This window comes from Protomyctophum parallelum (genome assembly GCF_964188405.1).
Source record: "Protomyctophum parallelum genome assembly, chromosome: 11".
Taxonomy (NCBI): domain Eukaryota; kingdom Metazoa; phylum Chordata; class Actinopteri; order Myctophiformes; family Myctophidae; genus Protomyctophum; species Protomyctophum parallelum.
Window position 1 is genome coordinate 20,784,936 of NC_139707.1, and position 16,872 is coordinate 20,801,807.

Sequence of the window (16,872 nt, forward strand, 5' to 3'; positions counted from 1 at the left end):
TGTGTGATGATGGGCTTACTTGATTTTCAGGCGACTATACAGTATGCTGCCTTTAAATCCAGTCATATATTGCGCGAATCAGAGCAATGGCCTTCGAGTTATAGCCATGTGAAATGGTAAATTACTTTAGTTCTAAACCACCGTGCTCTGTGAAATGAGAAATGTTAGACACGTAACTGTAGTCAGCCCCACATGCGTGCAATTTAGTTTTTGTGTGACTATTGTCATCCCTGAACAGCATTTGTGCCATGTTTGGTGAGGATTGGAATAACGATGTGCCTGTGGCCTGGCCTCTTGTGTGACTAATATCATGGCAGGCAGACTCCTGAACAGTGTTTGTGTCCTAAACATCTCCATGAAATGAGGGTTGTACTTGTAACAGCTAATAGCATAGCCCTAAAACCCAGAAGTGAGTTTGCAATGGGCTCATCAGACACAGTGTAGCATCATTCAATCATATCTATTTGTTTCACCATTTCCACTCAATTCTCTTTCCACACAACTCCTGCTTGTATGTAATGGGGGAAAAAAACTATTTCTTGCCATTATCCAGTTCCCTGTTCTTTTTTAACCCAAGCCTTTATATTTTCCTATAAGTCCTCGCTCCCACACATGGACACATGCTTGATGACACAGGCTAGCCAGACTGGTCGTTGTACGTGGGGTAGGCTAGCCAGACTGGTCGTTGTACGTGGGGTAGGCTAGCCAGACTGGTCGTTGTACGTGGGGTAGGCTAGCCAGACTGGTCGCTGCGGCGAGAAGCAAGCATGCAGCGACAGCCAATACACAACGAAGATTGCGCAACAAGTCATTCCCCAATAGTGCGGGGACATTCAGACCCAAATGACCCCCTCTCCGGCGCCTATGATGTTGAGCAACACTTCAACGGCGACTCTGACCACACTTGGTTGTTGATTTGTAGCAGTTTTTGTTGCTGTTATAGTGTGGATGCTGTGTAAGAGTTTCATACTCCATGACAGATTACATCTGTTAATATCTCAACCGTGACGTTTTAATGCTGTTATGCTTGTTTTACTACCGTATGTATATTAATTGCCTGTGTGGTTAAAAACAAGTTAAACGTGTGTTTGTGGAGATTATCTAGTTGAACAAACTGTTAATATCATAAGCCCTGACTATAGAGCTTATTCTTTAAATTAATCCAAACACTGTGGAAAAATCACATTGAACATCTGTGTTGGGCTCCCATGGTAGGAGTAATTTATGGTTTGGCCTACAAAAAGACACCACCCCTGTTGCACTGTATAGTGGATTAGTCTGTTTTACAGCTTGGCATTAGAATGTCTGAGAAATACATTGATGTTTTTTCGTGATTTCAATCAATGCCAAATTAAATATCAATATTATTACAAATAAAGTTTTCCAAACAAATTTAACAATTTAGGACTAGCCTTTACTTCTCTATCCAGACTTTTACTTGGCAAGTACCATCTCACACGTCTTCTTGTGTGGGTCTTTACTGTGTAAGTAACAGGTGTAGGCGTGTAGCATGATGCAGCCTGCACAAGGCCACCCTGGTGCCCTTCTGTTGGCCGCAGCCATGCTCCAGTGTGTGAACCAGCAGGATTAAACATAATGGGAGGCGAGAGCACTGCCCCTTTGGTGAATGGTCATATGCATTATGGTGAGGTCTGGCTTTGTGCAGGGTGGGTCCAAGGTGACAGTTGTATTGTAAAATGTAATTGTTTGGCCCGCCGCCCAAGTGTTGTGGAAGAGAGGGTGTTTTGTTATGTACTGATTGCTTTATGTTCATGGTGTTATAAACTTGAGCAGAGAAGCAAACAAACATAAGCTGCTTTCTCATTTGTTTGAATACTGGAAAATGTCTGGGGAATCAAGTCGGGACATTGTCCAGTGTTGGCCTTTCCCACATGTAGCATGCAACAGGAGAATGTACGTTTCAGATGCGTTCACACATTAAGGTAACTAGCCTGTTTGATAAGGTGAGGGCCGGGGTCTGGATAGTATAGGGCAGGCTATGCACAGTCGCACACATTAGCTACTCCCATCAGTCTCATGTCACTTAAGAACTGCCTGGAGTGTTCACATAAGCCTGAGTAGACCAAACGTTTTTTTGAACTTTTTTAAAACTTCCATAATAACAAAATAATGTGTGAAAGTGCCTTTATAGTGAGTTAGCCGTCAAAAGTGTCATGCTGAGTCTGACGATGGGCGTGACCCGTGTACTAGTTACACTGTGCCAGTGGCTGCCTTATCTTGTTGCTTTTCTTTTGTTGTCTTGTTCCACTTGAAGGCCTTGAGCTGTCAAGGATGTTTACATTTTGATATTGGAGTAACACCGAAGTAGGCTACCAATTGGCTCCTTATCACATCTTGCTGTACTGCAGAGCTCTGTATGCTGGAGGGTATGCGCGTCACATCCATAGACTGTAAAAACATATGGACAAAGCGTTCTCCGGGTCTGATATGGACGGAAAATGAAGCCTGTCAGTCCTTGAACTGTAAGTTGCCATCTTTCTAGATGCGTTTGGCCATTGGCTGGCCCAGACAATGAGGCCGGACTTCCCCCCCCTTCTTCTTCGTTGGTTTTTATTTTGACTGAACGGGGGGTGGCTCCCGATCATAAACTGTAACGGTAGCCACGCCCCTCAGAACATACGCGACTTTATGGTCATTTTATTTTGGGCCCAATGACAGCGCCACAACAGGCCATTATATGAACTTTCAGGAAGTCCCGATTTCCTTAGTTGCTTCACAAAATATCTGTCTGACTGCCCCCCCTGGTCACATCATCATACCTGGAAGTTATGCGGGAAGCCGGGAACGCCCACTGAGTGGCAAAAAACTACTTTCTGGCCTTGACAGCCCATTCATCCAAACAGAAAAGTCCTGTCTGATTGCATTAAACAATGTTAAACTCACCAACATTGCAGCTGTACGAAAAGCTTCCTATTTCTATCTGCAACGTTTTTGTTTCATAAAAATTTGATTTTTTTTTGATTATTTGTGTGAGATTAAGTGTCAGAGTTTGGAAGTGCTTGTTTTCAATAACAACATTTTGCTGCCTCCTGCATTATATGACATTTAGAAACAGGTGGTATGCAGGACTGTTGAGTGACTTCCAACGAGTGCTTCCAAACTCCAACACTCCATGCTGCTCAATGTTTTGCCACTCAGTCTAGATGAGGGGGGCGTGTCCTTGGAGGGCAGCGATCCAGGAGTCCCGAGCCACCCATATTTGCTTAACATTATTCCACAGAGTTGCTGCCTATTGGACAAGGCTATATATTCTTGGGAAAGTTAGTAGACTTTGTCCATCCTTGGCCTTTTTACAGTTTTGTTAACAGAGCGACCTGAAATATTTTAGTTATTTTTTTTCTCGCTTACGTTTTAATGGGGTTTCATAACCGCACATCAACACAATACAGAAAGTATACAAAACTCACACTGTGAAGTGAAGGGCGTTCTTATCATCCATCATACATCACATTCCGTGCTCATCCTATCAAATCATCACAAAAGTAATTCGGCCCATCACTTTTGGCGTCTTCACTTTTCTGCTCTCACTTTTATCTTCAATATGTACTTTTCCCAGCCAATCAAATCATCACTATGGGGTGATCAGCGGGGTGCACACGCAGATCGAACACACCCAAGATCTGACATGCGGAAATCACCCATCACTCCCGAACATGCGTTGGTCCGACATGCGTTTCTCCGTGCTTGCGGTTAGGGTTAGGTTAGGGTTTGAGGTAGGTTGTCGGTCTAATGACAGTCTGACCAATAGTATGTCTGAGTAAAGCCTGTAATCAGCGTCTGACGTCTGTCCAGAACAGAAGTCTAGTTGCCTTTGGACCTGATTCATAATCTGTCTTCTTCACAAATCTTGCCCTTTTTCTATATCTCCCCTGAGGTTCTGATCTGTCTTCCTCTTGTTTCCTTAATTTGGTGTAATACCAACTGATCCTCTGCATTAAAAAAAAACTATTTGTATGTGGTTAGCAATAGCAGGGCATTTTTTAGATGTCAAGGTGATCAGTTTTCCCACAAATAACTGTCTTCATACGATATCTCATTCTCCCACATTCACAGGGTCCACACACACACATTTATAATTTTGCTTAATATTTGTTATATAGTTTTTGTATCTGGAAGGATGAACCGCACGGCCAAAGGCCGGAGACCTTGTTTTCGCCTGGTCTGTCCGTCGTGTGTCTGTGAGACGCTAATCTCTGGGATGCTTGATTGGAGTGTAACCTTGCACGCACACTTCCAGTAGGCCAAGGGAGAACCTCTGCCAATTTTTAAAATTGGTGTCATGGTGGCGCTATAATAAGGCTGTTCACGTTTTGGCTGATATTATATAAAAAAAAAGAAAAAAAAAAGAAAAAAAAAAAATATATATATATATATATATATATATATACCTGTAGTCTTAACTTTGGTTTCTGTATTCCTTGGATCATGACGCAACTCCCCATTTGTGCCAGACTAGATTTTCCACCATTTGTGTTTACTTCAAAACATAAATTTTTCGACTACGACTAATTTTGTCCAATGACACACAAAGTGGTACACATTTAATCAATATGAATCAGTCAGACTTTTCAGATTCACCTGCACTCCTTGGAGTGCACTTTTCTTGTCTACTTTTCAGGTGTATCGAACCTGATTAGATTGTAAAATGAAGGCACAGTGAACATTTCTGTGGCTGGCACCGCTGCAGCTCATATTTTAACTCAACTCAAACTCTAGTCCTGAATGATGTGGGACATCACAGTGGCAGGCTAGATTGAAAGCGTTAGTTAATTACAGAGTCCCAATTTGTAGTGTAACATACGATACGATACATTTCAGACTCGAGCCTGTTGGTCTTTCAGAAGTATAACTAGAGCTGCCAAGACCAGCCCAGAGGCAATGATGTAGCAAGAAACAGCCGTGACAGCTCTAAGCAAATCAGGGATCTGGGCTGCTGTCTGCTACCATATAATATGATAAGGGATAATCATCTGATATCCCCAAACAACCGTTCAGTTCACTTAAGTGTTTTCCAGACCTTTTGTTTTGTTATGTTCATGCTATTAAAGCATATTTCTCTTTTCATAGATGTGATCCTAACACCCCAAATGTCAATGCTACTTTTCCATCAATAAAAGTAGTCATGTTAAGCTTGAATGACGAAGGCAGGGGTAGCTGAAACGGTTCATATCTAAAAAAAAAAGTAAACATTTTTTTTTAGACTTGAATCAAAATTGTATCATTTGTTTGATTACTGAGTGCTCAGATTGTGTCCTAATACATCGCTTAGTCGCTGGAGTTACAGTACATACATACTGTAGACTAGGCTTCATCTTATATTCTTCACTGTCACACTGTATTTTGATGACATCTACCTATAACTTATGAAATGTCTGTCTTCCAAAACTGTCATTACAGTGGCTCCTCTATTGTACAGTTTACGGTACTACACATATGCGCAGTGAACGCTGGGAACTTGAGTTGTGAATATGGAGGGAACGTGTGTTTACAAGTGTGTTCACTGAATATAGTGAGTGATACGGAATAAACATTGTGTTTACTAAGTACAAATCAACAATTACTCAGAATTTGCACACGGGCATTAAAACCTTTTTTTCCACTTCTAAAGCCAGCAACATCCATCTGTTGTTTTAGCCTGTGCCCCTCGGAAAATAAACCACCACTCCATTTCTCTCTTTTGATTTAGTCTTGAATAATTCATTATTTAGTCTTCTGAAAGGGTGTAGTCTAGTCTTAGTCGATTAAATAGCAAAAACCTTAATCTTTTAGTCTTAGTCAACAAAAGGAACACTGCGCAATGGGTCGTGTGTGTGTGTTGGAACTTGGAAGTTACTTTTTATGAGCTTGTGTGTGTGTGTTCTTTAAGGCTCGGCAAACAGGACACGTGCGTGCAGGTGTGTTTGCGACGGGTCGCATTTGCTGATTATGAGTGATGACTGTGTGTGGGTGTTCCTTGTGGCTCCGCAACGGGATGCACAAGCGCATGTATGCGTGTGTTGGAACTGTTGCAGGTAGTGGTACCAAGTACAAAGTCACTTTCGATACCTGATATACTGTGCACAGCGCATAACCCAAACTCACATACGTTGGATCCCCAAACGGTTGAGGACTAGTAGTAAATACTATAGTTGTGATGAACAGTTACATCTCGTATAATGACACTGTTATGACTTCTGTGACTTCACTTTAAACGTTGTTTCATAGATTATTGAAGTAAACCGATGATTTCATTTCGTAGCCCACAGCATTTAGATTTCCCTTGAACCATTGTTTATCCGGTGATACACACTTTTTTCCCCCTGGATTCATATTGTTTTGTTCCCTGGAATTGGAACATGGACTCCACCTCTGTCCACACACTTTCGCAACCCAACATCTGGCCTGGCCTGTGTGCAGGCCTAGTATCACTTGTTTTATTTGGTCAACTTCTGCTGATCCCAAACCAACTCAACAACATGGCTGGTATTTGGGTATGTTTAGTATGCAGTTTATGAATCCAAAGTCATTTCATCCACACTTTCATAATTGTGTTTGTCAAGAGGGCAATTAACTTCTAATTATGGGCAGTTGAACTCTTCACTCTTCAGAGTGGCTGTAATGTCTTTTAATGGCAGAGATGTCCCATCCTCTTTCCGTTTCAGAATTAGAATTGAGTTGTTCTCATTCACACAAACCCTACTGTCCTGACTAAGAAGGCTGCTGTGATAGGCCTGTGAGCCAGGGGGTGGGACCGGGGTCCCGGGGGGATTACAAACTTAATCTGAGGACAGACAAGGGACACCTGTGCTCCCACAGAAAGCCAAAAGGATTATGGAAGCACACCCTGCTAATGAGTGGAAGACGTTTGCTTTGGCTAACACACACACACACACACACACACACACACACACACACACACACACACACACACACACACACACACACACACAGGCACATGGGGGTGTCCCACTCATAGCCCCACTCACCCTGATCTGTGCACAGTGGATATTGAGGGTTTAGAAGGGGTATGTTGGGTATGGGCCGGAGGCTAGTTCTACTTGTTAGTTTTTTTTAAAGGCCATTTCTTATCCTTGCCTCCCCTCAGTAGCATAGGGGGATAAAGCAATGGTAAGGAGCCAAATAGTGGGGATTACCAGTGGGCCACAAATCGCTGTCATGTGAGGGCGGTAGTTACATTGTTTTGTGTTCTCTTCGTGATCAGATTGTTGGTATGCTGAGATGTGCTTTACAAACATAGAAACTATTATAACATAGCCGGAAGTAGTAACTCAGTATGTCTGTGTAAATTCTAAATGTTCCTTGAGGCGGGAACTGATGCAGCCCAATCTTTGAAACGGAACAGCACATCAACTTGTAATTTCTAATATATTGAGCAACTTTTCAAATGCTGTCGTGACTAGTCGTCAATACCTGAGTATTACAGTCAGGTTTATTTTCTTGTTGTGGCATGCATGTGTAATTTTGATTACTCCAGCCTGGTTTAGGAGCTTACAACCTAAGGCGATTTGATTTGTCAGGCGGTCACAAGTTTGTCTTTTACACTGTTTTTAAGTTTTCAGATTATACTTTCCATACAAAAGTTGAGGTGGTGGTGCTGTTAGTGCTGAGTGGAGCTCGAGTCAGATTCATTGTGTTGGCAAACAGGCAGTCTGACAAGGAGCCCAGTCTGCCCCTTTTCCCAGACTTCTTCCTGGCTTTGCGTCTGTCCGATTTGGCTCTCTGGATTTGCAACAGCTGAACTTAAAACATTCAGACAGCTACTCATACCAGTGGCATGGTTCACCATGTTTTGTCTTTCTTTGCTACAGTAAAACAGCTCAGTTGTATGATGTGCATCACAGTAATGCACAGTTGCATGCAGATTGTAGAGTAGATATTAAGAATTCTGCTTACCCAGGTGGCAAAACACCGATAATTAATCCACCACATAGCTCTTGTGATCCAGTGTGAAGGAATGCTGCCATGCAAGAGTTTGCTTATTATTTGTCTTTTATTCAGGTGCTGGTGAAGTAAGGGTACATTTAGCAGCGGAAGTTACGTGAGCCTGTCAACAAACTGGCCATGGACTTTACTTTTTTGTTTTTTTGGTCCTTGCCATCCCTGACCCCCTCAAACCTGTGATGTGACAATAAAGTCGATTCGGATTTATTCTGAAATGGTTCTCCCCAGGGTCTCATCCATCTCAGTTCTGAAAGAGATCTGAGAGGAGGTGGGTGGGATGGAGGTGATGTTTTGGATTTAATCCGTGTTCCCAGTGTGTATAAAAGTTGTGCATGGGTCTGTCAGTGATCCAGTGTGGCTGTTGTAGACATGCTGTTGCTCTGGTAAAACGCCTTCCTCTGGTAAAACGTCTTCCTGGACTGTATAATTGTGGCTACTGCACACACATTCAACATGTAGTGACTACATGTTGAATCACTACATTGTAGTGGTTTTCAAGCTGTTTGATGTCTTTGGCCATAGCAGATTTATTGTGAATTGGCTAGTAATCGTCTTTGCATTTATACGCAATTTGCTTTTTTTTGCTTAAAGTATAAATCAGCCTAGGTTTTAGACATTGACATTGGTCAAAGTTTCTCACGCTGTTTCCGCCCTTGTGTCAAGACCAGCTGAGCTAGGCCGTATCGTGTGGGCCATCTTATTTGCTTTTCTAACCAGCTGTGCTGTGAAGGCCATTTCTCTACAGCCCTCCTGGGAGATGGTGGGTGGGTGAAGGGCTTTGAGCCAACCGTCTGTTTCTGCTCTCTTTGTGACTCACGCTGCATAATGAGAGGCTAACTGCGTGCCGTGGTCTCTTTTAGGTCCTCTGCATATTCCTGGGACCAGTGGCTCGATCTGAAGAGATTGGCAAAGTTGAAGCGATCAAATTAAGTTTGAAATGGGGCTCTGTAACTGATGTAGTCCATGGCGATTGCTGTATTGATTTTATACTGCCCATATGGATACGTGCAGGCCTGAAGGAATGTTTCGGGGTAGCCTGTATGTTTCATTTAGTTGTAGCCATGAACACTTTTCTGGTACATGATAGCACAACACAACAACTGACTAGTCGTGTGTAATCTGCAGCCACACCAAGGGAACCCCTTTTGGTGTTTTAAGAATTATGTTATACTTTAGCTATTGAAAAATAGCAGATCTACAAGCTCATAGCGCCCCACCGAGTGGCGCCCTACGAGCTTGTAGGTCTGCTATTTTTGAAAATTCGTAAAAATGCGGCACAAATCTTTGAATAAATATTCTTTCAGATCAAACTTTTTTTTTTCTTTCGTTTCGACGTCAGGCCTAAATGGGTTAAAAGAGAATACACCTAGTGATAAAGTCTGCCAAACTACAGTACTATCTTAAAGCCCATTCAGGACGGGAACCCCTTTTGGGGTTCTTTTTTTTTAAGATATTTTTTTGCGGCTTACGCCTTTATTGATTTTTTTAAGGGATAGAAAGTAGGCTGACAGGAAACGGGAGAGAGATGGGGGGATGACATGCGGTAAAGGCCGTGTCGGGTCCGGGAGTCGAACCCGCGGCACACCGCGACTGGATCACCAGTCCGGTGCCCAGACCGTTACGCTACGGCCTGGGCCCCTTTTGGGGTTCTTATACAGTAGCTATGTACAGTATATAGCAACATATCGGCCTCAGTCCTAAATGGGTTAAAATGATGAGATATGTAATTATGTATGCTACAAAGCTAATTATTCAGGTAATAGCCAGTTTATCAGATTTTGTTAATTTCCTTGAATATTATTAACCCATTCTGACCTGAGATCAGATTCATACGAGGTTTCCGCCGGACACACACTGGTCTGATGAACCCATTCTGACCTGAGATCAGATTCTAAAAAAATGTCAGTCGTTCTTCGATTTTTCAAAAATAGCAGACCTACAAGCTCGTATCGCGCCACTCGGTGGCGCGATATGAGCTTGTAGATCTGCTATTTTTCAATAGCTAAAGCACAACATGATGCCGACACCAAAATGGGTGCCCGGTCAGAATGGGTTAACATACCACAAGAGTGTCCAGTCTATGACAAACTGTACCTGGCATAGTTTTACGCATCATATCAACACTGCAATTAGTGTGCTATTTCCTAATGACTGTGGGTGTGGGTGTGGGTGTGGGTGTGTGTGTGTGGTCTGCCATGCCTTGTGTCAGGCACTGGGGTCAGGTGTTAGTGAAAGCAGCCGCTCCCCTCCCCCAGCCTGCAGGAGCATAGCACCACAAACACATTTGTCCCATGGCCTGGAGGGTCACCGACCTCCAAAGATAACAAACTAGCAGCTCCTAAAATTGACTTTCGCCGTTTAATTTAAGTTTTTCACCCTTTGGTGCTCAGTGTACGGTGTAGCCAATATGCTGTAATGTCCTGCCTCCACTTCTGTGTCTCTGTCACTTTTATAGGGTACTCAAATTGCGTACAAACCTGTCTATTGGTCTATTTGATATTGTTGTTGTTTTTTATTTTACTTTTTCTTTTTCTTATGCTAATCTATTTTGTAACGGCAACTCATTTTACCGACTCTTTTACACCTGTAAAGTGACAATAAAATTGGAGAAATAATTAAAGTTGTTGGTGGCCATACTGAGTCAATAGATCCCCTCTGACTCCCAATCCCTGCAGTCAGCAGCGCAGCATTCAGCCCGACACGCAGCATCTACTGAATACTAATACTATATACAGGGTTGTTGAGGGGCTGCCAGGCATTTTACTACTAAACCAGCTAGAGCCTGTTTGATTTGGCTGATATATCAGACATAATTTGACTTTTTTGAAGATCGGTATTAGCAATTATGCAGCTGATGTCTCTTTTTTAAACCACTTTCAACCTCATGTCCCTATTTTGGGCATTTTCAAAAGTTTTTGAAATTTTTCATAGACTGGCCTCCACTGGTAATGGAGAGACTGCACTATGCATGCTGATAATGGTACAACGGGTGTACTCAGACAATGGGTGAAGTGGGTTCATTGACAACGGGTACAATTGGTATTGCATAACTGGAGGGCCAACAGGCCTCGCCATCGCTCATCTGCTCAGAATCAGATCACTTCATTGGCTCTGAGTCTGCATACTCTGCATACAACAAATAATTGATTAAAATGATTTACTATTTATAAGGAAAGCTCTAGCTCCTAAATGCATCTCTGACTTGCTTGCTGCTCACCAGAAAGGCCTATCGGATCATCAAATCATGTACTAGCAAAACCTAATGTAAAGCCTAGGTCTGCTCTGCTGAGGGTGCATTTGGTCACTATGGACCTACTTTTTGAACAAATTATGGAATGTTATGACCCATGATCTGCGCGTGGGTGTAATATGTATGTGTACATTTTGGGAGGGGTGGAGGAAATGTTACTATTACAATTACAAATATTGACTTTGCTATCAGTTCATGTGAATTTATCAGTGGGCATTGAAAACATATTAAAAATATTCTTTCCTTCAATACTGGAATTGCTAGTATGGACAAATCAATTGAACATTCGTCATCTTCTCTGATGAGGCACAACAAAAAACAGCACCACGTCATGTAGCAGCCACGTCTATGAACTTTGATTAATGTTTGCTAAACAAACATCACCCCCCCCCCCCCAAAAAAAAAAAAAACCCCAGCCAAGTCTATGGACTTATAGTGTGCAGGGACGTCATGTGGCAGCCACAGTGGGCTTCACTCAAGTCTCTTGTTGAGGGGCGCTATATTCAGCTATTAGTGTAGATTTTCCTCTTACACAAACATTAAATTCCCATTGACAATGAATGGAGAATTTTCGTCATATGTGTCTGAGCAAATAATGATGATGTACGATTTTATTGAGGCCCCCCATTTACGTCATACTGTATGTGTCTGAGCAAATCAAATATTTGTGTCCTACACAAAGTTTAAATTCTCATTGACAATGAATGGAGAATTTATGTCATGTGTCTGAAGAGTGCCCATCACTTCAAACGGGTGTGATTATTTTGTGTGACTGTGACTGGATTAGTGCTCGTGTGCACAGTCCCCGTAACGTAACTGTTTGTATGGTAAATGCCATTCAGAGTCCTCTGTTGCCCTGGTGCATGCTGCTGTTAAGAACGTTTAAATCAGAATACAAACTAAGAACTGCAAAATAAATGCTAACTGAAGTGGGAAAAGCCACAGTTCTGTGTGTGTGTGTGTGTGTAGAGCCTGATGCCGTATGTCAAGGGCAGCATCTTACTCCCCCACAGACATGCATGGTTGTTGAGCCACAGATACTGTATGAGGCGAGCTGGGGGATTTGTCTGCTCACTCCATCTCTGACTTTATCCCAGCATCACTTGCTCATGGAAACGGACCCGGTCCCAAGGATATTCCTCATCCATCTTCCACTTGGTCTGCCAGAGCTGAACAAACGCAGATAGATGATCCTCTCCACTGAATCGGAGGGAAAGAGAACCCATATACGTTTCTTCACTTAAACATCTGTTATTTTGTGCGAACTACACTGCCGTACAATGATGTATGCATTAGGCTTTGTTTATCTGAGCCCAGCAATATGTCTACATTTTCCTTAATTAAATTGTAACCTAGGTATACTTGAACGATATCCAGAAGTCGGGGGAACATATTTCAACGAGAAGCACAAGTTCATTGCCCAAGTTGTACATAAACAGCTCTGATGTTAGCAGGCTTCTGAATTCAAAATGATCATTTACTAGAGCGGTGCCTGAGGGGCCTCTACAGCGGTGGCCGTTGGGCACTGGCCTACTTGGAACGATGCAAGTTGGAAATGCATGCCCCACCCATGCCCATATATGGAGTTCTTTGTCAGGCATGCCCAAATATGGAGTATATGCAGACGTCAGAATGATGTCTGAACCGGCTAGCTCCATAATACATTATGGACCCCGGGCAGGGGCCCTGTCCAGAGCCCGGGCAGAGGCCTTTTTGGGGCGGTTCTGGAAAACCGCGTGTCTGACCGACTCGACACCGGGCACTGCACCCACTGCGGTGGTGTGGCACGCGTGTGTCGAATTTAAAGCCGGTGGGGCGATCTGTTCTCGAGTTGCGTGGATTACACACAGACGGGCGTACAGACAGACAGAGACTTGGTTCATTTATAGATAGATAGATAGTAGATGTTCTTGATAGGTAGATTTCAATGTTATGTTCCCCCTGTGGTGGTGTGGAACGCACGTGTCAAATTTGAAGCCTGTTCTCGAGTTACGTGGATTACACACACACACACACACACACACACACACACACTCACACACACACACACACACACACACACACACACACACACACACACACACACACACAGAGACTTGGGCATTTATAGATAGATAGATAGTAGATGTTCTTGATAGGTAGATTTCAATGTTATGTTCCCCCTGTGGTGGTGTGGAACGCACGTGTCAAATTTGAAGCCTGTTCTCGAGTTACGTGGATTACACACACACACACACACACACACACACACAGACTTGGGCATTTATAGATAGATAGATAGATAGTAGATGTTTCAGTATTTTTGTTAGGTTCTTCTACTGTTACCTGTTAAAGTTTAACAGGTAACAGTAGAAGAACCTAACAAAAAGGGGTGTCGAACTCAACTTGGGGTGAGGGCCGCATTGGTCAAAAGGTCACTTGATGGGGGCCACAACCAGTTCCGGACGCACGCTCGATGTCTCAGTCAGTCACTGCTATAATATCTCTCTATCTCTCTATCTCTCTATGTATGTATGCTCAGACCCAGCCAGCCAGCAAGCCACACACAGACCCAGCCAAATAAAAAGTCAGAAAACTCGAATGTGGGAAAATGCCTTATTTTTACATTTTCTTAGTTCAAACCATTCCATGATTTCCCCATGCCCACACATCTGTGGGCTCTCTCTCTCTCTCTCTCTCTCTCTCTGAACAGAAACAAGTCGCGATGCGGCCCCTCCCCCTTCACTACACACACACACACACACACACACACACACACACACACACACACACACACACACACACACACACACACACACACACACACACACACAACTTTGTCCCTATAATGTGCACGGGCTACTGGCACCGTTCCACTTCATCATATCACGCAAGAGACGCCACACACCAGTATAGAAGAGAGATAGTCACTTACTCACTTGTTGCCTCCACCAGGCCGAAGGCATGTGGGGAGAGTATGTTTTGCACTCCGTCCGTCCGTTTGTGTGTCCGTCCGTATGTCCGTGAACAGCTAATCTCGGCCACCGTTAACCCGGTCGATGCCATATTTTGCACACACACTCCCTGTATGCCAACGATGAATCTCTGCCCCAAACTTTCCAGAACGGCCTGTTATAGCGCCACCAGGAGGCCGCTTTGTGCAAAACAAGTTTTTGCACAGTACACCTACAGATTTTGTCCAAACATCACGCAAATTGGTACACACACTCCCTGGATGCCAACGATGAACCTCTGCCCCAAACTTTCCAGAACGGCCTGTTATAGCGCCACCAGGAGGCCGCTTTGTGCAAAACAAGTTTTTGCACAGTACACCTACAGATTTTGTCCAAACATCACGCAAATTGGTACACAGTCTCTCTCTCTTTCAGATTTCTCAGACTCCATCCTGATTGGTTAAGATTGGCTTCCAAAGTTCACAGGAGTGCTCAGTTTCAAACAAAATGCTGCAAATCATGAACACATCGCGTGATTTCCGTGAAATTGTGCACCCACATTCCCACTAGGCCGAGGACAAAATGCCACATGAACAATTTCAACTCAGCCTCAAGGTGGCGCTATAACTGGCCGAAAAGTGTTTTTACCTCTAACTGCACGGATCTGTGGATAACCTGGTGGAGACCTGTGCCCAGAAGGGCACTTTTTCTAGTTGTAACTTGTAGGGATGCCACAAAGTGACCATCAGCCAAATCGAATAGACGACAGCTCTGCAAATTAATAATCGATGAATTGAACCCACCCCCCATATTAATCAATATCAGATAAAACTTATAAGATTTTATATTATGCTCATGCCATGGTCACATAACCATTATATGTGCATGCTTTGATGGTTACAGTTTTATAATCAGTTTTGATGAGTAAACCTTTGTGGAGATCTTCTCAGTTCTCATTGTATGCTAGTTACTGCCATTCAGGATGGAAAATGAAATCCATTTGGATTTGGGGAGAAGTAGTTTCATAAGGGGCTGGTATGAAGTACTTAATATAAAGAGAACATGTTCAGTTCACTAGTCTACACTCTACTCTACACCTGCCTTCATTTCATCTGATTGTCTGTCTGGCAGGCACTTAACAAGCGATCGTTAACTGTGTCTGTTAGAGAGAGGGGCAGAGAAGAGTGGCTTTGCTCAACTTGATTTATACTTATATTCTCCACTCTGATAAAGGTACATGTTCGATATATCATGCAGCCTTACTTATTAGCCTATATTTTGGCCTTTTTTTTTTCTTTTTTTGCTTGAGGCAGGCGGGCCGCAGAAGACGACGTTGCGCGCCGCATGCGGCCCGCGGATCACCAGTTTGACACCCCTGTCAGTTAAACGGTCTCCCCACTGACTGGGTCACATTTCTGCTGACACATTGCAATGCCTCTGTGCACTACATACTGTAGGTGGCACGTATAAGCCTCAGTTAATTGTTTCAAGCTTCGCTAGTAATGCACATGGGTTGGGTTGAGTGTAGTAGTTCTGGGTACGGGCCAAATTGTAGACAACTACAGTCTAGGAACCTTTTCATGAAGCAGAAGAAATTAGGGAGAGCGGAGAAAGAAAAGGCGTTACTATTATTTTGTCAGTTTATCCAAAACCAGTTTTGGTTTTGAGTATATTTCCGAATATCCTTTCTCATTCCTCAAGTGCAAGTGCAATACAGACAGATCAGTGTGTGTAGGCTGCCAACAGAGAGACGGGCAGAGAGACACACACTCCACACAGTGCCCTGGGATGTCTGGAATATTGAGTGGCGTTGAGTGAATGCTGAATACATTTGAGTTAGGTTGTTATGATGGGGTCAAGGACTGTCTTGAAGCCGCCAGCTTCCAGGCTCCATGCAGACCCAACAACAGCACTTACCTAGTTCCTCTGGTGTAGAGTTCAGTAACCACCTATACTACTCAGAATGTACTAATTTTATTATTTTCACTTATTATGACTGGTTGAAAGTGGTTAAAAACCAGCTCTCCCCAACCACCAATCCCCAAAAAGATGTCTTTCCTTACATGCATACCAAAGGGAGATTATTTTTCCACTATGGCCACTACAATGGGCAACTGTGGGGTTAAGATTTATGACCTCTTTAACCGCAAGTGACATACCGGTACTAATAATAATGACAGACAATATACCCCTCAGCCCTGCCTGTAGTGTTTCTTAGATCAACAGTTTAATGTGTTGTCGCCTGATATCCAAACTTTCATTAACTTTGACCTTTTCATATGCTTTCTTCCATCCAGAACTCGATGAACCTTCCGCCGGACAAAGCTCGACTACTACGGCAGTACGACAACGAGAAGAAGTGGGAGCTTATCTGTGATCAGGTGGGGACCAGGGCCATGCAAGCCGCTAGTTATGCATCTTTATGATATACCAAACTGTTGTTTATACCTTCTGCCTTCCACTCAATGCCACTCAGTGACACTTAGTTCCACTTACACCCAGTCACATGCCTACTGGAGAGTTCCTGCCTTAGACATTCCACTTCCAACAGAAGTGGTTTGGAATTGCTACCTCACTATAGATCCAAAGCAAAGCCTGTTATGGGATGTCTAGGCTGGCCTCTGCGCCTGCAACTGCATTGATCAAACAACCAATCAGTAGATGCTTTACACGATAACCATGGTAACTATGGGGATTGATCCATTGTCTCTGTGAGAAGTTTTAGAG

The 16,872-nt window shown here is 43.3% G+C and overlaps 1 protein-coding gene across 5 annotated transcripts in view; it reads left to right on the forward strand.

Annotated features, from left to right (window-relative positions):
- fmnl2a (formin-like 2a) overlaps positions 1-16,872 on the forward strand; it is a 74,627-nt gene that overhangs the window by 8,041 nt on the left and 49,714 nt on the right. For all 5 annotated transcript variants that reach the window (XM_083776983.1, XM_083776982.1, XM_083776981.1 and 2 more), the window contains exon 2: positions 16,443-16,526. In XM_083776983.1, the coding sequence (XP_083633109.1) occupies positions 16,443-16,526 (84 nt within the window). The remainder of the gene's footprint in view (positions 1-16,442; positions 16,527-16,872) is intronic.